This window comes from Salminus brasiliensis, chromosome 7 (assembly GCF_030463535.1).
Source record: "Salminus brasiliensis chromosome 7, fSalBra1.hap2, whole genome shotgun sequence".
NCBI lineage: Eukaryota > Metazoa > Chordata > Actinopteri > Characiformes > Bryconidae > Salminus > Salminus brasiliensis.
The window spans coordinates 7,614,140-7,636,294 of NC_132884.1; the positions used below are offsets into that span (position 1 = coordinate 7,614,140).

Consider the following 22,155-nt stretch of genomic DNA (forward strand, 5'->3'; position numbering starts at 1 on the left):
TATCATTATTTTTGACTTAATTGTTGATGTTCTACTGATTTGTACAGTGTTTTAAGAATCAGTTTTATACTTTGTTCATCATGGCTCTTCTACAGGCCTATTTGATGCTGTACATTACAAAAAGCACTAGTAATTCTGCCAGGCCTGTACGTGAGTACAGCATCTCAGAACACACACGTTTGACCCAAAAGTGTTCTGTGTTACAGCTCAAAAAGAACATTGGTTCAACATGTGTGTGAAAATGCTGTGAAGGGTGGCTGGATAGTAGATTGATATGCCTAGAAAAGCGTATTGTGTATCACAATAACAAAATGTACCACGATACAATAAAATATCGTCATATTGCCCAGTTCCACTGGATAGGCCAGACATTGCCCATCTAGGATGACAGGATGACAACTAATTTTGCTCTATTCCAGCTTAAGCCACCCTTGAGCCAAGTTAGAAAACACAGACCGCTATGTCTATCAGTTGATGCGGGCTGGTGGAGATCCTTGAGGCCTCAGTTGGAACACTCTGCAAGAACACATGACCACATAGCATAGAAGCCAGTACATAACAGCAGTGAGAACTGCATTACATTACATTAATGGCCACCACTCTGAGCCCTTATAGCACCATGAACAGTGTTAAAATGGATTGCATGACATGGGAGATATTAACTCGGTGGCAGTTCAAAAGCGGCAGTTACCATGGCAGTTATTTCCTTTTCCATTGTCCATACAGTGAGTGGGAATTGTGAGACGATAATGTGGGACAGAGGAAAATAAGATATTATTATTTATTTATATTTATTAAAATGCATTACCTTTGGATGATTTACATATGATTTACAGAAAAAATGTGAACAATTCTGGAGGATCTGGTCACCTTTATGGACATATTTGGATAAGATCGTGTAAATGATGTATTGACTTTTTTTTCCCTCCAGATACAAAAAGGAGCCATTTATTCTCTTGTCTTTTTCCTCATTTTTATTTTTATTTTATATTTATTTATTTATTGATTAATACATTTGTGTATTAATTAATATTAAGTGTATTCATTTTGTTCCTTTCACTTCCATGTGCCTTGTTTTGTTTTGTTTGTAACCCTGTAAAAATCCAATGTAATCGTCTCCAGTAATTTTTATTTTAAGCAATTACCAGTTGCCCATATGCCTCCGATATAATTGTGCATGCCTAGCTCAGACCACGAACGTCCCTATAAAGAGGCTATTAAAAGCAATCAGCTATAAAAGTAAAGGATGAGTTTATGTAAATGACCAATAGATGGTGCTATACTCACAGAAATTCCTATAACAAAAGTTCAGCTGAATATTTATGCCTCGCAAGTGGCAACCTTAACATCTACGCAGTGCAGAAACACTCAGAGTCGCAGGCACTTTCCAAGTACAGTTCCGAAGCATTCCTGCAGAATGAAAGCACTTCATTGTGTCGGCTAGTGAAGAGATATTTGTGTCATGCGTTATGTGATATGTATGTTGGACGTACCTGGGGATTTGGTGCTGGGTCTGAGCGGCAGCATGTAGGGCTGTCGGGGAGGCAGCATTGGAGAGGAGGGGAGTGAGATAGAGACCCCTCTGGATAAACTCAGTCTCAGCACCTCGTCTGTGGGGTACGGCTGCATCGGGAGCGGGCCGCTGCCCATGTGACTTGGAACTGTGAGACCTCCCTCTAGAGATTTATGATGATGGTAACTGGGGCTGAGGGAATCACAACCTTGGGAGAGAAAGAGAGAGTGACAGAGAGACATTTTATACACTGGACATAGCGCACAGCTGTTCATCATTCTGGACCCAATTTGACTTTTTTATAGTTTCTTATAGAGAGAGAGGCACATTTAGTATATTCTCATTACCAAACCTCCAAACCCTGTAACTTTACACTACCATTCAAAAGTTTGAAATCAATGTCTCATCAATGTGGTGATCAAATCCTGAGGCCAGTAAGTCTGAACAAGTTATTAAGGTATAAAAACTGACTACTAATATGACAAGTGGCTCAGCGGTCTAATGCATTACCGCTATGAACAGGGGGGTCACAATTTTTTATCTTGAGCCATTCCTCTTTGCCATTATCAGGTGGTGATCAAATGGCAGTGCTCTTATGCTCATCACTTCTGAAGTGACATTAACCTGCACAGGCATCAGTTAGCAGGTGCAGCAAAGCTAAGAACCCAGCATTTTTTCTCTGCATGTATCGAAGGAGACGTGTTAAGTCCTTACCCTCCTAGTGTTAGGAGCCATGCTAAGGGGAGGTTGGGTGGGTTAAATAAATAAATAAGTAGAAAATATGACAGATTTCTGATGTCTTGACCACTTGAAATGGTCAAGAATGACCTGAAAGTCATGTTGTTAAAGCACTGCTGATAGAATGGGAAACCCCCTTCACAATGCGTAGGCTAGAGGGTACAAATATCCTCCAAATCCTCATAGCACAGCAATGTTTTATGATGAAGTAATGCCTTCCTAGAATAGTAGAAACAGTGCAGCACATGGCTGACACCTCTTTTTGGAAGAAACATTGCATAAGCAGGTGTCCATAAACATTTGGCATAAGTACAGCTTAAGTCTCTTTCATATTCATACAGTGTAAGAACCACATAAGCGAGTAATATGTGGCAGCATCTTACTCATGAATTATGACTGGTAAGAAAAGAAACTATGACTGACCATCACTTGCTACATTAGCCTCCTAGCTCCAGTACAAAAACAAAAAGGCGAACCTTGGACACCACCTGTCTTGTCAGATCAAAAACACTTGGGAGCAGGTAAATCTTGTGCCTGTACTTTTCTACCAGACCAGTGCAAGTCTTACAATCCATTAGATCTGCTTCAATGTGAGCGACAGAGAAAGTCTGAAGAGGGGAAAAAATAGAGACCCACAGATGCTCACACTTCCTCACACTCATAACCACACTACATAATCATCATCATTATCATCAGCAGCAGCGTCTTCTCAGCTTCCATTTGCATCAGTTCTATTTACTGCTAAAGCACTTCAAAACGCTCAAAGCGCTTTTCCCTTCTTGCATGCTTTCCAACTGGACGTCGTTTCATTTTAGCCACTTCATCTCGGCACCGCAAATCTCATTAGAGTGATCATTACCAGTCGTGCTTTTCTCTCCAGCCAGCGAAAACCACAATGAAAACAGACGGACGAACTGCCAAGGCAACAGCAACTCCAACAGTAACTCAGTCCATTTTTCTCGTTCGAGAAAGCAGCTCCTCTGGGGAAATTGGAGAACAACTTAAACGTCGTTTAGGGTTCCAAAGCAAACAGTCTGGCCAAAAAGCAGCCTCCCTCTGTGGGCCAGGATCTAATATAAGACGTTTTAATGCCTAACCAAGATTGGCGGCATAAAACGGCTAGATCCTAATTTTCACGACGCCGTGAAGACAGACTCGTAGCAGCACTACTTACAGATTGACGGCTTGCACGGCATCAAGTAAAACATAAAACCACCATGCGTGTGTGTGTGTGTATGTGTGTGTTTGTTAAAAATAAAAGCGCTAGGATGTGTTCCAATACATGAGCGGTCCTGCCAATAATGTAGCCCACCTCTAAAACCTCAGGCCCTTACACAGAAGGCGAGAAACAGCACAGAAAATTCTGTTCACTCTTTTACCGACTTTCATTCTGAAAAGCTCCACATGCTATGGTGTAACTATAGGGTGGCTGGGGTGGAAGTGGCTACCCTTGAAATCTGTTTATCCACTTTGGGTGTTTTGTATGTCCGTCCTGAACTAATGGTAAGCCAGCTAGTGTGCACTCTTCTATAGACATCACCTTTAGGAATTCCATTCTGAATGCAGGCAAGGCTGCTGTTAGCGTCTTAGTCTTGGGTTGTCCTATTTATACTGCCAAAATGTACATACACCTACAGCTACTTATGGAAGTGGAGCTAAAAAGGCTAAAAGCTAACACCTGGCTGATCGGAAGAAGGGACGACCAACGGAAGCACTGTTGCTGATTTCCATGTGGGGACGCAGGAGAAGTGTGCTGGTGCTAGATGGTGGAAGCTAAAAAGCTAACCTACCTCACCAGCTACAATCTCTTTAGCTAGCTAAGCACATTTAAGTGGGTGGAAACCAAAAGGACACCGGGAGGAGAGCAACACTATTGGGCAAAACTCAAATCACAAGAGATACTTTCTGTTACAGTGGCAGGCCACGCTACTGTATACTTGGCTAGGCTAGGCTATGCAGTGCAGCTCTTATGATCTGACGCAGTGTTATAAACCAGCTGCAATCAGAGCAGATCTAAAACACAGAAAATCAGCGTGTTTAATTCTGATGCAATGCTGCGTTCCATTTACCTCGGAGGTCGGAGCTGAGAATGGCGTCACACCACAACAAGGTTCGATAATACTGGTTTTATGGTGAATCTAACCAAAATATGTCACACTTTATTTCCCAGGTTAGCAGAAGTGTTGATAAATTGTATAATACCACCTCTTTTACTACTGTTGATGTGCGTTGTAGCCATCAGGGTTAGTGAGGCCCTTACTCTCCAAGTAGGAAATCCAACTTGTGGGGGTGTTCCAATTGCAATTTCCTACTTGGAATTCGGAAATTTCGACATCCCAGTTCAAATGGGAGCATAAAATAAAAGGATTGTTATTGGGCAGTTTTTTTCATCTTACATACAAAGTCACATGTTTAAAATATAAACACAAAGAACAAAAACTGAATAAATTTGTTGAGTTCCATGGCACCTTTAATTAATACACAAATGTATAGTGAGCAAATGGAATAGGCCTCTATTTTTAGGCCATTTTTGTTCATTTTGGGACATTTCTAAGCCATACATTGAACTATATTTAGGCTGGCTTTGGCTCCTTTAGAACTGCAAATGGGGTGGCCACCTAATCGCCACCCCATTTTTCAGTCCTAGAATCGCCTCTGTTAATGTGACGCTCCATCTACGCACTATAAGGGATAAATTTGGACAAGTGAGTAAATCAGCTCGAGCTGACATTCACTAATTGAGTGTGAGTATGAGTACATGTGCATGACTGTGTGAGAGAAAAAGGAAAGCGAGGGAGACGGTAGGAAAGAGCAATAGAGAGATTTTATTAAGCTGGAGGTCGATGAATTGTTGAAACTACTAGAGGTCAGCTGCAGTTTTGTGAAAATTTGTGAAAATGTGCCAGTAGTGGTTTGGTTTCGCAGTCTGCGGTGTCTCGACTCTGCCTCCTGCTGCACTACAGCAAATCAAATCTAACACGGACGCCCGTCTCCAGTCGGCGAAGAGTGATCGCGTCCCTCCGTTCATAATGCGGCAGTCATTTATTTATTTCTATTACACCCGCCCACCCGCTGAAGCCCCATTCAGCGGAGATTAAATATTTATCTGACTATAAATCATTTATATGTGGAAATATGGTTTGGAGCTCAAGAAGGGCCTTCACTCAGGCCCGGAGGCTGAAGCTTGAAGCCCAAGCTAAACACGGACAGATCAAACAGGAGAGAATATATTCACAGTGAAACAAGAGGATCGCTGATGCATCTTCACATTTAAGCTCTCAACAAATATCCGGCTCATTCTGGTGGTGCAAATGAGCATTTCTGCGCATTGTGCCAAGACAGAGTGAAAAGTGTTGAATTTCGCAGAATTCTCCCCCAGATCGTTCTGAAAGAGACGACTCAAGCTGCACAGGAAGCAGAAAGCCTGCAGAATCTGGAATGTGTCAGGAATAGCCTGGACCAACCCGCAGACTGTGATGTGTGTTTTCACGTTCCTATACAACACACTCACACACACCTTAGACCATCAAATGTGGTCTCAGGCAGCTCACGAAACGTCACCTGTGGGCAGCCGAGGGAAAATCTAACGTGGGTCGGGTTTCCAAAACACAACATTAGAAGGAGGCAAAGGGAAAATGGGAGAGTAGTACAGAGAGATGTCCAACTGGGATCAGCTTGTCTGCAATGGTTAGAATAAAGGCTGTTAAAGATGATTTCATTTTTAAGCCAACAGATGGCCAAGGGTGGAAAAGGCAAAGAATAGGATCAGTAAGCAAACAGGGAGAGAACACGTGTGAAGAAGCAAAGAAGAGCCCACCATGAACGCCCACCAAGTTCTGATCTAATAGAACTTTAAGGGTGCATTTCGTTAACACCAACATGGCTAAATAAGGCACTTTGCTTCAAGGCAGTTATGACTGTCCACCCTAAAAAGTGTCCACCACAAAAAGCGTTCCAAAACATCTTAGACTGGTCAAGGCATGGACCCCACAATAACTTAGAAGGTGTCTTGTGGTATCTGGCACCAAGACAGCAGCAGCAGATCCTGTAGATTATAAGATGGGGCCTCCATGGATTGGAGATGTTTGTCCAGCATATCCCAAAGGTGCTCAATAGCAATGATACTTAGAAGATTTGGAGGCAGTTCCTGAGCAATTTCTGCAGTCTAACAGGACGCGTTAATCTGCTGAAAGATCGAACCATTGAGGTGAAGGGGTGTACTTGGCATGCAACAGTATTTAGCCAGGTGGTACATTTCAATGTAACATCCACATGATGGCCGGTCCCAGCAAAACATTGCCCCGTGCATCACACTGCCTCCACCAGCTTGTCTTCTTTCTATGGTGCATCCTGGTGCCATCTCTTCCCCAGGCAAGTGATGCATGCGCTCCTATCTGTCCACATGATGTAAAACAATGTGATTCATCACACCAGGTCACCTTCTTCCACCGGTCCATAGTCCAGTTGTGATGATCATGTGCACACTGTAAGGGCTTTCAGAGACTGCATCAGCTCTCTGACCATTCTGCGCCTATATAGCCACATACGCAGCAAGCTGTGATGCACTATATGTTTGGACACCTTTCTTTTATAGCCAGAATGAATCATTTTAGCAATTTGTGCTGAAGTGGCTCTTCTGTGAGATCAGACCAGACGGGGTAACCTCAGTGCACCTCGGCCACACATGAATAAGCCTTGGGCACCCGTGACTCGGCCTCCAGTTCACTGGTTGTCCTTCCTTGGACCCCTTTTGGAAGGTACTAAACAATGCACTCTCTGGAGCATAAATTCCAGACCAACATGAATCTCATTTCTAGACAATTGTAGAAAACCTGGCAGCCCCACATTTACCATGTTGGACAGTGGAAATTGTAAGCAGGAAATGCTCTAATCTTCTGTAGTCAACAGTCACAGACAGAAACAAGAGTTTTGCTGCAGATGTTCACTCAACAAAATATATAATCTGCACAGGGGCACCCAAACCTTTGAATGCAACTGTATGCAGCATCATTCCTATTTCAACTCCTAATGACTTTCTAGGGGAAAACAGACATTTTTCCACAGACATAAAACAGCTGAGGCACAGAGCTTGTCAGGGGGCCAATGGCACACACAGTATAATTTTACAACCCTCATCCAACTAATAGTGGTGTAGATTTAAGGCTTTTCACCCTATAAGTCTCCAATAGAGATGGCATGACAGCACTTTACCTTTTCTAATACTGATACCAAAATAACTGAGTTTTGGGCAACACAACATTTCTTCTTTAAAATGTACTTAGCTTGAAAAGAAATAAAATTGAAAGCATTTACTTAAGATGAGCATTTAAAAAGGTTATCCTGCTCTGTAGCCTACTGGATCTGCAGCCCACTCGCTAAGATAGCCTTTGCTTAGCTATCTCACCTACAGATTTACCAAGTATCAGACAATTCAGTGTAGCTAACTGCTGAGCTGCCAACACAACTGTTTATAATAAAACCGTGTGTCTGAGAGAGTGCAATTGATTAAATGGTGTTGGAATAAACATGAAATAAGAAATAAGAGGCCGGTTCTGCCATGTCTAAACGCGTCGCTGGTAATCTAGGCTAATATAGATAAGTTAGCACGTAACTTAGCTAGTTAGCAGGCTAAATACAAAATGCTTCCTCTCCCATGTGATGGGCAGTAGTGGCTCAGCGCCACAGGGTTGTGGGTTTGATACCCGGGCTCGTCAAGCTGCCACTGTTGGGTCTTTGAGCAAGGCCTTTCCCCCATTTTGCTCCTCGGGCTGCCCACCGCTCATTGCATGTGTGCTTACAATCACTGTGTGTGTTTCACTAATGTGCAAGAGTGTGTTCACTGTATGGAGGGATTAAAGGCAGAAGACAAATTCCATCTGTGTCCAACACTAATGGTGAATACGGTTGTTATGTTGTCTAAAACTATGCAATTTGGATCAGATTCATTATTTTTCTTCTGATATCAGCCCGGTACAGATACTTTTCAATTTCAATTCATTTTTTGGTTTTGAAACCAAAAAGAACCGAAACCTGACACTCTGCATCTCTAACCATGCTTTACACATAGGTGTTTCTGTCCATTCCCAACCTTTAACCCCAGAAAATGACCTAAAGTGTCATGTTAGGGAAAACAGAACACTTCCTTTCAGCACCACATGAAGCAGGGAGTCATCAAATTTGAGATATGCAAGGCTTTAAGTGAAGCATACCATATACAACTCCTTTATATACACACCACACTCCTCTCTCCCTCCCACTGTGTCAGGGTCTCTCTCTCCCTGACTCTCTCTCGCTCTTTTTCTTTGTCCTTCTGTTTTAATTAGAACACATGTTCTCCAGCCCCAGCGTTTTACTGTTGTACTGTTGCTTTGTCAAGAACTTGATCACAGTTTGTCGGGGTGAGTTCACCACAGTTTGGAAGTAATCCATGTGGTAATTACATTGGAAACCAGGCGTACAGATAACATCACTCGAGTACTAACTGTTATGTCAGTTCCCAGCAGAGGTCCCTTTAAACAAATACAAGAACTCTAGTGCTATGGAGGAGGAAAGCATGTCTAAAGGGGGTAGACAATTAAACTTAGATGTAATTTACATACATTAGAACACAGCCAGGAACATATAGGCCCTGTTCAACATAAAGGAGAAGCTTTACACAACAACAGCTTGTAGTTGCACTTCCATAATCTGCCACCCCTGACATCTGGCATGCAATTCATTTAAAATCAACATCCTGTCTCGCTCATTCTCAACCAGCCATAAAGTTTCATGGGCGCAGGCTCCTTAATTAGTACTTAACTCACTCATAAACTGGTTGCAGTGCTACAGAATGCCATATAAGTACCGTTCAATTTGTCCAATTCAGCTCCTTTGCCTCCTAGATGGCTCCTTAAAAATATAGCAATATGAAGCAAAGAGAAATAGGTAATATAAAAAACAGGAAAATACCAAAAGAAGTGTGTCATCTGTGAGTTTGAACAAAAAAAACAAAAAACAGGACAACTGGAGAACACCAGAAAAAGGAGTAGGATGTATACAGTGGGAAGCAAAGTTGGGGGCACCCCTGATCAAAATCAAAACAAATCTGTTATTGTGAATATTTAAGTGAGTTGAACATGAACTAATCTCCAAAGGTTAAAGATGAAATGACCGCACAGTAGAACAGTGCACCACCACTTTAGAGTCTGCTAAATCTTTCTGAAAGTCTTTTGTAGTCGAAGGTGGGGTTCTGGTTGTTAATGTGTCGACCTGCCCTTTCTTAATCATGTTCTGAACTAAAGAAACCGCTACCTGAAAACTACCTTAAAGTCTTCTGCTTTCTGAGCATAAGTTAGTTTAACGTTCAGAGCGTTCGCCAGTTGCTTAAGTAAGCCCATGGCTGCTGATTGTTGGAAGAAGATTTGAAGGACAGAGCTGATCCAGGAATATGTTATTAGAGCAGGTGTCGGCTCCCGGTCGGGACTGGATCAAGATTTCAAATTTGCATCACCTGGCCATTTGTATCGATGACTATGAACAAGCCATGGCCATAACAAGCTAATTAGGGACTGAGACCTTGGTGTGCCCAACTGTACAAAACAGAAATAATACACTAATCTTGTACTCTTAACTTTAGCACCGCTAACAGGTGAAGTGAAAAACAGTGATTATCGTCAACTACAGTGGCAACTGTCAATGGGTGGATATATTAGGTAGCAAGTGAACAGTCAATTCTTGAAGGTGTTGTTGGTGTTAAAAGCAGGACAAATTGACAAGCATAAGAATTAAAAACATCTCCAAAACGTCAGGCAGGTCTTGTGGGGCTTTTCCTGGTATGATCAGAAGTGTTCTTATTAGCATCAAAAAACGCAGTATTTAACTTTAAGGAGTGGACAGAAGGCAGCTGGTGTGGACAGCCTGAGCATGTCTGCTGAGTCAGCAGGATGTGGGCACCATCACAGCTAAGACAACACTGGCAATGGGTTTAAAACCTGAGACCTGCTTACTCACAACAGAACTCAGCACTCAGAACACAGATGCAGCCTTCTTCCACAAACACAACACACAACTACGGGATTTTTGCATTTTACACGTTTCAAGCATAAAAGTACCTAAAAGTGTTTATTTTTGCTTGTTTACTCAACTGCTGTGTCTCAGCCAAGTTGGTGCTGTAATGTAAGCTAATGGGTAGTATTACAGCTATCCAGGAGGTATGAGTGTAAAATTGTACAAGTAGCCCCATAATGAGGCCAAAAAAGCATATAACCTATAGCTTAACCTACACTGATAGAAGTATAAGTTCCGTGAGGAACATTTGGAGGTTTTACCATTTGAAACCTCTTAAGGTGCTTTAAGGAACCTTTAAGAAAAGGCATTAAGAAGAAATAGGTTCCTTGAGGGTTCCTCGAAGCACCTTAAGGAGCTCTTTCACAGTTTCAAATTGAAAACCATCTAAAAGTTCCTAGAACTTTGAACAGTGTGCAACAAAGAACTGAAATATCTATTACTCAGCATGTAGCAGCCAGATTGGATCAGATTTATTACTTTTCTTCTGATATCAGTCCGGTACTGATACCTGATCAATTTTAATTATTAATAAAATATTATTTAAATATTAATTTAGTGCTTTTTAGTCTCTAATTAGTAATGAGTATAAACCTCACTGTAGAGTATGGGGCAGTTCCTGATGTATTAGTGACTTATTAAACTCTAATTAACTCTAACGTAGCAACAGACTCACAGAACAATAAACCTTGCACTATCTAGAACCCACATGACCCAAAGTGCTTTCACTTACACACTAATAACATGTACATTTAGGTAGTAAATTATGCTCATTCATTTGCATACCAGGGTGGTAACAGTGTTTATTACAACTAAAGGCCTATTCTGATTTTTACAGACTAAAAAATATGCACGTCAAGTTTTGTTAAACTCATGTAAATGAATGATGTCTTTTACACAGTCCTAAAACGATGAACTGTGACGCTGTGTACATTTTTCAATTTGAGCCTGTTTGGTTTTTTGTGCCGTACAAAGGCGTTAAACTCAGGCACCAATTCAAAACGGATACTATAAAAATGCGGAGGTTCAAGAAAACACATGGCGGAGCAGAGCTGAAAGGCTGAGGAATGACTGTCAGTCCTTTACAGACTGTATGTAGCTATTTTTTAAGTTTGTCTAGGTGCATCCTAGTCTGTTTATGGCCACAAAGAACTGCAAATCATAGCTTCCCTCTCTAATGAGCACTCATGTGGAGGAGGGAAATAAAAGAAAGCAAAGGCAGACAGGGAGCAGAGGAAAACAAAGAGAGGAAATTTGAGAGCGTCTCAAAACGGAGTGTCTAGCCCCGTTTGCAGAGCACAGAAGGCAAGGCATTTGTACTTCATATGAATAGGCCTTAATAATGCAGTTATTAGTGATTTTCATAACAGTCCCCCAATTATGTACTAATAAAGAATATAATAATAATTTAATGCATATTGAATGAATCTTTTAGAATGTGTAATTCAGGCTTTAATGAACAAAACCCAACCTTATAAACCCCTTGGAATCCATGTCATATGTCCCATAGCATTCCACATTTCCTTATCAATCTAAAAAACACCTGGTACTTACAAAGAGGGGTTCATGGCCACATACACCTGGAAGTATGGACGTCTTTACGACTGTACGTATTAATGCAGTAATACCAAAACCTCATAACTCTTCCCTTTACATTGTGTTAAACCCTTAAAAAGCATTTGTACCGCCAGTGGGCCGAAAATGTTATTACAAACTTCTATTACCAAAGAATCGGCCCACCTTTTAGTTACACCTTAGTGTGTAATAAGCCTTGGGGTGTTAAGGGGCTACTGCTTCATAACAAACTGACAGATTTAAAAATAGGCCAAAATGACTTGAAATGCACCCAAACACACAACCTGCCTCAACACCTTCCCCTAGAGCTACACTGTATTTGTCTGCACCTATTACACATCAAACAGGGCCTTCCATTTCACAAAATCCCTGGATGCAACCTTTACCGAGCTGCTGGTTCAAAGCCAAAAGAATGCTAAAATCCAATACTCTATTTCTGGAATGTCAATACATGAAAGCGGGAAAGAAATCCCAGACAAAGCCGTTTTTCTGAAAGGATTAAAAAGGTCTGTCCTGCGAAATAAAATGAGACTGAAAGAGGGAGAGGGGGAGTGAATGAGAGTGGCAAGAGTGGAAAAATTAAAAAAGGACTGAGTGAAGGCATGTGTGAGTGAGAGAGTGAGCGAACAGACAATAGTGTGAATGAGTGAGCCTGTAAGGGTGAGGGAATGTCAATGAATGAGTCAAGCGTAGAGGTCGAGTCAAAGTCAATGCCAAAACCAGGAGCAGGAGAGCAAATTATGATAAAAAAAAGCACCTACAAACTAACACCTACTGTATTTGTAGCTCATTATACAGGATACATATTATAATAATAAAGCAGCTTTATGTAGCATTTTTAGCTTAAAATAACAGCTAAAAAATCATGCTAATGCTGCACTGACCTGTAATTGGGAGAACAGCGCAGCTGACAACACTACTCCGGGCTCAGAGAATGCTTGTGAGAACTGTTTTGTATATCTGTCTGAATCTACATGCAAACATTGGTCAGACTGTTTCCTCACACAGTCAAATTATCATAGCCTACAAATCGCTAAAACAAACTTAATTAAACACAAATCAGTTATAGGCAAAGAAATATTGGGGTGGGGGAACTAAAGTGACACCAAGAGAACTGAACAGGATTTGGTCATATAGGCTATTTATTTGTCGTTAATGAGAAAATGCCTATGTGTTAATGTTATGTACATAGCTGCAAGGATTTAGAGGTATATAACCCCCACTCTCACATATACACAATGTCCCCCAGCCATAACATGTTAACCACAGTGGACACCTGTGTACCCCCAGTGTCCACCAAAATATGGTCACTCTAGCTCTATCATAAAGGAATATCTATTAAATATGGAACTATCTGTAAACAGTCCCTGTAAAAGTGGTAATCTGCCAAATCAGACCCTCACAGCACAGAGGGTCTTAGATTGGGCAGGTTTCTACTTTTACAGGTACTGTTTTGCAATGTAAAAGTACCTGTATTTGGACTAGTACCCATACTCCACCACACCTCACTGCCTGGTGGAAAAGCGGCTGAAGACAGTTAGGGTGACCATATTTTGGACTCTCGAAGTGTGCTTCTAGTTCTGTTTCTGGTGCTTCTCTTTGTACAGCTGTTGCTCTCACAGGAATAAGAAAACACTCATCATGCCTCAGGTACATCCATAGTTCTGGATGGAAGCAAAAGGGATTCTTCTAGGGCATCGCTCAAAGAACCTTTTAGAGCACATTTATTCTGAAGTAGAGAGAAGTTTGGACTAACTATCCCAACACTGGCCATACTTTTGAAAAGTCAGCTTATGTGTCTGAATGTAAACCGTGCAAGCTATCAGCGAGCCATCCCCTGTGGCTGGGAGCAGGCTTTGCGGCGTCTGGCACCGAGATGCCAAGTTTCCACTCATTCTTCTCTATGTTGCTGTGGGCTTCAGAGCAGTTCCCTCATGAGAAACACAGGAGGCTTTATGAGGGCAGTAAATAGACTGTAGGAGATAGTAGAGCCTGGTGGAAATTAGTGTTCATCCACTCTTATAATAAACATACTAACACAAACAAACACACTTTTATACTTTGTCAGGATGCGGCGGTCAGGATGCAGGACGTCTACAAATGAATGGACAAGCCACATAAAAAGAAACACTCATATTCATTGACCACTGCCCACTTGACGGCACATCAATGGAAACACACCATTATACAGTATATGGACAAAAGTATTGAGACACCTGCTCATTCAGTGTTTCTTCTGAAATCAAGGGTATTAAAAAGGGTTTCTTCTGCTTTTGTTGGAGTATCTGTCTCCACTGTCCAGGGAAGAAGGCTTTCTACTAGATTCTGGAGCACAGCTGTGAGGATATGATTGCATTCAGCGAAAAGAATGTGGAGGATCACTACCCAATCCTCAACTCCCCAAAACATAGCCAAAAGTACTGGATGATGCACCGACCATCATTCCAGTAGAACTCCAGAGTTCCACTGCCCCACAGCTCAATGCTGGGGAGCTTTATACCTCTCTAGCCAATGCTATTTGAACATCTCTGTCAGCAATTAAAATAGATGTATGCATTCATTAGAGGCGTGTCCACAAACATTTGGACATATATGAACTGTGTGTTGTGCTGGTGTTACAAGTGCACTAAATGCATTTTGCTATCACTGCTGCGGAGAGAATTCTCCACCATACAAGAAATACTGGATCAGAAGTCTTATTCCACAGATGGAAGAGAGAGTTTCCAATAAATTGAGCAGCAACAGATGAACCCAAACATTATGTGCAAACTTACATAATATGTTGCTGATCTACCAAGTGCCACCAAAACAGCTTACTCTACAAGACCTATGACGGTGTCCTACGTTATCTAGCAGCAGATCCTAGCAGCAAGACTTGTTGAGGTGAGATGAGGTGAAGAGGAGCCTCCAAAAATCAGATGTGGTGTTCCAGCACATTCCACAAGCAAAGGAACAGCAAGCACGGACTTGTATGTACTTGACCAGGTGCTCCAAGGACCATTTCTATTGTGGACAGGGGTTGGCATGGGACTCTGAATGGTCTGTGGCTACAGGCTGGGATGAACTGTGTGTTGCATTATAAGAGCAACACATTTGGATCAGTTGGCATAGCCTTCGTTGCCCTCTCACAACGATGAGTCTGGGGACCAACACTCTTTTGCTGGCTTTGGTCTAACTAGTACTCACCGCTGCTGACCAGGAGCACCCTGCAAGTCTTGCCTTTTTGGAAATGCTCTGACCATAACAATTTGGCCCTTGTCAAAAGGCCATTTCTGCCCATTTCTCCTGCATCCAACACTACGAACCAACCATTCAGTCACTGTATATAAGGGTGCTGCTAGGCATTTTGGGCCCCATGGAAAGATATTATACTGGGCACCACAACAATTCTGCCCAGATACTCAATTAATCCATTTTTAGTGTCAGTCACAGGCCCTTAGAATCATCCTAACATTCCCCCCAATTGTGTAACATGCACCACAGGCCCTGGAGATCAAACTCAGACTGGTCAAACTTAACAACGACCATAACAGCGGGAATTTGAAGCCACAGACCATTTTGGCCTACCATAATCATGCTAGGTATTTGTTGCCTGTTTTCTGTATTTATTTGAAGTATTTATGCTTGCTGTAAGACTTTCACTAGATTAGTTGCTTGAATACTTAACAGATGTATTTAACGTCACTGATGAAGCTGTTCACTGAAAGTTAGAACAGTGGAGACAATGGGGCGTGTAAAGCATTAGCGTACCTTCTGGTACTGCGCTCAGTAACACAGCAGACAGCATCCTCAGCAGCAATTCAACATAAGGTGTGTTGAATAGTTCATGAGCAATATGGCTCAGCAGAGGCCACATGGAGCAGCGTGTGTGCCATCCTCTCTAACCAATCGAGACGCTTCTCTCAGCGTCAGATCCGGAGGGAGCTCTCTGGTGTTTGTAAGCTTCAAACAAAGAGCTAAGTAACTATCAAAACCATTTAGGGTTGAGTGTGCGAGAGAGAGTGCAACAGCAAGAGGGGCTCTGCATGATCCTTAGAAAGCTTTCTGGAAGTGGAGTATGAGAAGCAAACTTTTCCGTATGTGGGTTAGGTGCTGTTTGTTTGCTCTCAAACTTGACTTGACACACTTAAAGTGAGCGAGCGAGTGATGTGCAGCGAGGATGAATGAGGTTAATTGGAGTGCCTCCATCGAGGGAGTCTGTGGGGAGTAGAATCAGGGCCAGCTGTGCAGCTACAGTCAGACGGAAGGATCCTGTCTCAGATGTGGTGCAGAGCAGTGAATGGAGCTTAGCGGGGCTGTCATGGAAACATGACGTTGTGCGAACCGAGTGAGGTCATTACACCAGGCCTCACTGGACAAGGGTCCCACTACCACAGTTTCCTTGACAGAGTGATGGCTCTGAACCTGGGGTTAACCCATAGAAGTAACATGTAAATACATAATTATCCAATTCATTTCATAATGATCTGCACAGAGGCAAATGAGCCGTTGACTGAAAGACCTTCCAGATGGCCCTCCCCAGGAAGTTATGGAAGAGTTGTGGCCCTTTGTAAGTAAGTGCCTTTATTACTTGTCTGTACGTCTTTTCGTTCTGAGGAGGTACAGGTAACTTCCCTTGATCATGTCCCTGGTTACCGGAGCTGCCTTAAAAGGAATGACTTGTGTATGGGTTGGTATTTACAAGGCTACTCACTGATTAGCCAGGTTCTGATGTCTATTGTGGTTGGCATTTGACCCCCTGTTTAAAAAGAAAGAGGAAAACCTTTCAGGGGTTTTTGGGGGCTGCCATATGGTAACGGGTACAGACTCTGTGTCCATAAGCAGGCCAATGGGGACACAGCAAGTATGAAGACTAAAGCACCTGTCCCTCTTGCAGACCTCCCTCTTTTCATGGATGTTGTTGCAGGCACACCTACCTAAGTGGACGTTGCTGCAGACCTGTCTGTCTCTTTGGACGCCACTGCAGGCACTCCTGCCTCTGTGGACATAGCTGCAGGCCCGCCTGCCTCTGCGCATGCCGCTAGAGGCCCACCTGCCTTCACTGTGCCAGTGTGGTGGTTTCCTTAGACGCCCCACTTTGGTGGCTCCCCAAGCTGCCTCACCTGTGGTGGTTCCCCGAGATGCCCCACCTGTGGTGGCTCCCCAATTTGCTCCTGTGCTGCTCCCAGGTCTGCTCATGTCATGGCTGCCTGCTCCTTTGGCTGTACCAGTTCTAAATATCCAGGCTGTTCCAGTATCTGTTCAGCTGCCTTTTTCAGCTGCTTCTACTTTTCTAAGCATGGAGCTTCAGCCTGCGTCAGCTGTGCTGTTCCATGGTCCTGGCCCTACCACTGTTTGGCACTTTAGGACGGCATAATAACAGATCGCCACTGATGAAAATGCTGCTTTACTCAGTGTGAAAGGTGCAAAAATTAACAAAAGCAAATCGTGCATGACTGTCCAAGTACTTGTATGGAGGTCAACTCATTATACAAGAACTGCGTTTTTATTCAAACTATTTTTTGCTAATGAATAAACAAGTAAAAAATGAAATTCCCATTCCCATGATAATCATATTAGCATTATTGTCCAAAATGAAGAACAAATAAAACAAAAAAAAAAAGGTTATGAGGTTTCATCTGCTAGTGATGATTGTCTGGGTGGATTTGACAACTGATAGGTGATAGATAGTCGATTGATTTGTGTTTAAGTAGTTAGCTAACAGTAAGCTAGAACAGCTAGAAAGCTAGAAGTACAGACTGTGAATATGTGTGTGTGTGTGTGTGTGTGTGCGTGTTTTTTTCACATTGGAAAAAAGCTTGCACAGTCTAGATATGATTTTTCACTTAGTACAGTAGGAAACGTACACAAGACAAGTATCAGCCTGAGCAAACCTTCAGCCAATAAGATTAGATACACCCAAACCCAGAAGCATTTCCCCAAGGAAATCAGGTCCTGTCTCCAGTCTTCGCAGCCACATGCAGGAGAGATAAGCCAATTACACAACTCAACAGTTACCCTGCTATGATGTGAATGGGCACATTTACAGCGATTACTCCGGCTCGCTTGAGGCTATTCAAAACATACTGTACACAGAGTGGAGTTACAGCACAATACAGTATGAAATCTAAACACAAACACGCATAAGAATTAACATGTTGTCAAGAACGTGTGTCCCTCAAAAGCTTCAGGAAGGAAACCAAGCATGGTCCAGTATTGGCACACTCAACAGGCGGTAAATGAACTTATCTTTTTTACCTGCATCCCTTTTCCTCCCTCTCCCTCCTCTTTCTTGTCCACTCTTCTGTGCTGCCCTGAACATGATGAGATCCTTTCAAGCGCTTCTTCTGCTTTCACTCTACACCTGCCAAAAGAAAGCCACACATTGACTTCAGTCAGGACCAATGCAGTGTTGATGGAAATTTCCTCTTGTACTTCCACACCTCCGGATGCCTTTTTTTGCCCTTAGGAAGCATGGTTGTCCGTAAGCTGCAATGAGATTTTCCTCACATTCCAAAGAAAATCAGATTTTCCTTTTCACAACAGGGCAACACGAAGAGCATCACACTAAACTCATTTTCAACTGTGGTAGAATCTGTGTCTGAAACTGTGAAGTAGTAAAAAAAAGTGTTGTTGAGATTCTCAACATTCCACATTTAATTAAAGCTGGCTATAGACTGGACCGCCATGCAAACAGAAACATGGATAGAAACTCCAGGACATTTCACTTACCATGGTTAAGGTTAGGGTACGTTTAGGTTGAGGTGTAGGTTCAGGTAATGAAATTATTGGGTTAGGTTAAACTTTAGGTTAAATTTAGGTTAGGTTAAGGTTAGAATTAGGTTTAGGTGTGGTAGATTATGTGTAGGGTAAGGTTGAGGTGCAGGTAATATGATGATAGTGTTAAATGCTTTTCTAAGCAGATCAAGGACTTTGTCGGGGCTCATCAAAGAACACTTATCAACTGCAGATTTTATTACAAACAGTGTGATTGTTCTGGATTACCTGGATGAGGTGCCACACATTTTGAATAAACATCACTGTACTAGGTATGGGAGAGTATCTGAATAGCAGAATAATCTGCCACTACTGCAAAACAAAACAACAGACACAATCAAAAACCTTAATAAAAGAGAATTTTAAAAGTGTCTTAGAATGCAGAAAAATGTGAATTTATGAGAACAGCCTTTACTAATTACATTTACACCACAAAATGTACACACATTCGAGAAAGCCTTTCTGGGCGAAACACAACAGGCATGTTAGGAGAATGTGAAATCGCTGCTAAAACGGCTAAAAGCTAACGCTTAGATCACAGGAGGAAAGAGAAAGGCTGACTGGAGGAAGCTATACTGCGGGTTAACCAAGGGCCAGAGCTTCTTCTTTGCTCCTTTCTGGTAAGGGTCATTTGCGGTACGTCTGCAGGGTCCGGGGGATGGGATCCTACCCAGAATCTCCATAGCAGGGTACCCCACACACCCCTTTACTTACTCACATCTATGGGGCAAACCATGTTTTTGGGAGGAAAACTAAATACCTGAACGAAGCCCATGCAGACATGAGGAGAACACACCCAGACACTTCTCACAGACAGACACTGGAGTGAGAGATGCCAGAACCCAATGCCGCTGGAGTTATGCAGCACTGCTGTGTAACTGAAATGTATCTGAATATGTAACAGATTATTTCCATTTGAGTATAATAGTAAACTGAAAGCAACCCCTTAATCCTCAACCTCTACCAGTTACGATCCATTTCCAATACCAATGTATGGCCGTCCTTGAAATGTTCAGTACATAAAAGAGGGTGCCTGGCTCTTAACACCAGGGCCGTCTTCCAGACAATCAGAGGAAATACCAACACGTCTACCAGACTGCCACTTGGCCTAAAATAGCAGGATGGATGTGCCCTGCCTGGCTGTCCAGTTCATTGTCCAGTACAGGCTGAATGTTCTCTCCCACTGTTCATAATGTGAGTGGGCTGAACCAGAAACAGTTTTTGCGTTTCAAGCTAAACACAGATCAGCACTTGGAAATATGCTTGATATACTGGGGGCTATGCCACTATTGTGCAGAGACACTAAAGTCTGGTATGGTTCTTTAAAGATGTTCTTACATTGTGGTTTACAGTGCTTGGCTCAAAAAGCACAAGGGGCTAGAAACAACCCTGAATATAGGTTCATGGGAAATAAGTCTGGAATTATTAAAATAGCACGGTGCAGGCCTATGGTTTGGGGTTTAAGACACTCATAATGAGCGCTTTCATACAGACGAAGGCCCCTAGCCTCTGCAGATTCCCTTACAGCACAGCCACAGAACTGCAGGGTATAAACCAACACGGTTTGACAGAGCAACGCTGCATAATGCATGGGGGAAACAGCGCTCTGAAATTGATATTGGAATTACTTTTGCTATTGTGTCGGTGAACCGGATCACGTCCGACATGCAAGACAACTCGTAAGTATAGCTACGGCCGCAAGCTGTAAACGTCAAAATAGTCGAGAAACATGTTAACAGCCTCCATGTGTGCTGAAGGGTTTTAGAGAGCAACAAAGTGTGCCTTACACCACCGGAGTAACCACAGTCAGACTTTCCTTCAAGTGCAGTAAAGACTTTCTGAGATAAACTCTCTGGCATTGATTAGTCGCTGCTGGGTCGAACAGCAAAACTAATCTGCACCAGCCCGCCTTGAAAATGGCGCATGGTCTGCGGAATCAGCTGGCTGGGTCTGATACTAATTGCTTGGATTTGAAAGAGACCACATCCTGCCGCTCGGAGACGTGGGCTTGAAAGCCATCATGAAAGAGACTTCACAGAGAGTGTGCCTAGCCATGGCCAGCCATGCCATTTTCCCATCAGCCACCACTTCCTGGAGCCGAAAGCACATGTGCTTCGCAGGAAGTGGGGTCATGCAGGAAGGATCAAGGATCACATCAGCTCCTCAGGGCCCTGCCTCTGTGCCTCACACACACACACACACACACACACACACACACACACATACAAACATATACAGTCAGGATATGCCATTGTAGTGAGGCTAAGAGTAGGGATGGATTACTGGCATCTTAAACTGTACCGAGTGGATTGTGCTATGAACCCAAAGGGCGCATTGTTGTGGCATGGTCACTGGGCTAGTTGGAATCTGACACTTTTGAACGATTATCCCTTTCTTTTGAGAAATATAGGGACTTTTGCTTGCACTGGTTTTGCTAATTGTTCACCTTTAATTCCCTAGGAATCTAAAGACCCGCTGCACTCAAAACATGCTTTCAGTGGTTATTTCCACAGCACAACTTCTTGATTCTGGAGGACCCAAGTTTAGAGGACAAAGACTCAATTCTCAGAGACCAACCTGATGCTGTTGAGTGCTGTTTATTTGCTGTGCTACTCTTGCTCGATTATAGTGTCCTTATAAGCAGTAGATACAAGCTTTAGCTTAGAGAGCAGGCAAACACTGCTTCACTCCAACAAAAGTTCCTTTCCAACGTAATATCCATTGTACCCTCAGCGTCATTAATTACTGTGTCAGCTACTCTATCAGCTCAGAAGTCTCCATATAAATCTAGGAAACACTATGTTAGCTGGCTAAATGCTGCTGTCATAACTGTGCCTTGCCCAGGTGGTTCCCTGAGAAGCTAATGTCTGAAAGCAGCTAAAAGAAAAGTACCAGGCTGACCAAGTTAACATCCTGCTCGAGACTTTAATGACAGGCGTTGTGCCTTTTAGCCATGGCCAGATGAGTAAGAAAACAGCTGACTGTAACTGATTATTCTGCACTAAGTTGGCCTTATCACTGGGAGATAAATCCCTGGTGATGCCGGGGTGATCTCTCGGGGTGAGTAGGATATTACTCTCCCTTTTCTCCATGACTCCCTATTATCCATTGCAGGTGTTTATTAGTAGGGATGCACCAATCCTACTTTTTCTGTTGCATATCACTGTATATCAGCTGATACCCAGTACCGATCTGATACCACTGTTGAATTAATAAACCAGATACCTCACCACGTGGGACTTAAGGCAACAAGATAAACCCTTCTCAGTTCTCCTTATATGGAAGCTATGGCTGTACTCCATTACAGGTGCATGTCTGTAGGTTATTCTGATCCTGAGTGATGAGGCCTAGAATACCGTCAATGTGGGAATCAGGTTTAGTGAATGGACCAGTCCTGTGGATCGACCTAATTATCCGATACCTGATCCAGCTACTTTTGTCACGATATCCGGTCGTGCATCCCTATTTATTTATTATAACTATTAGTTCTCCTCCAAGCATGTTTACCTGTCCAAGGATGCTGTGTTAAT

At 42.7% G+C, this 22,155-nt stretch overlaps 1 protein-coding gene across 3 annotated transcripts in view; it reads right to left on the reverse strand.

Moving 5' to 3' along the window:
- tanc1a (tetratricopeptide repeat, ankyrin repeat and coiled-coil containing 1a) overlaps window positions 1–22,155 on the reverse strand; it is a 93,855-nt gene that overhangs the window by 64,380 nt on the left and 7,320 nt on the right. For all 3 annotated transcript variants that reach the window (XM_072683673.1, XM_072683672.1, XM_072683671.1), the window contains exons 2-3: window positions 18,107–18,212; window positions 1,494–1,721 (exon numbers count right to left, since the gene is read on the reverse strand). In XM_072683673.1, the coding sequence (XP_072539774.1) occupies window positions 1,494–1,721; window positions 18,107–18,170 (292 nt within the window). In that variant the 5' untranslated portion in view covers window positions 18,171–18,212. The remainder of the gene's footprint in view (window positions 1–1,493; window positions 1,722–18,106; window positions 18,213–22,155) is intronic.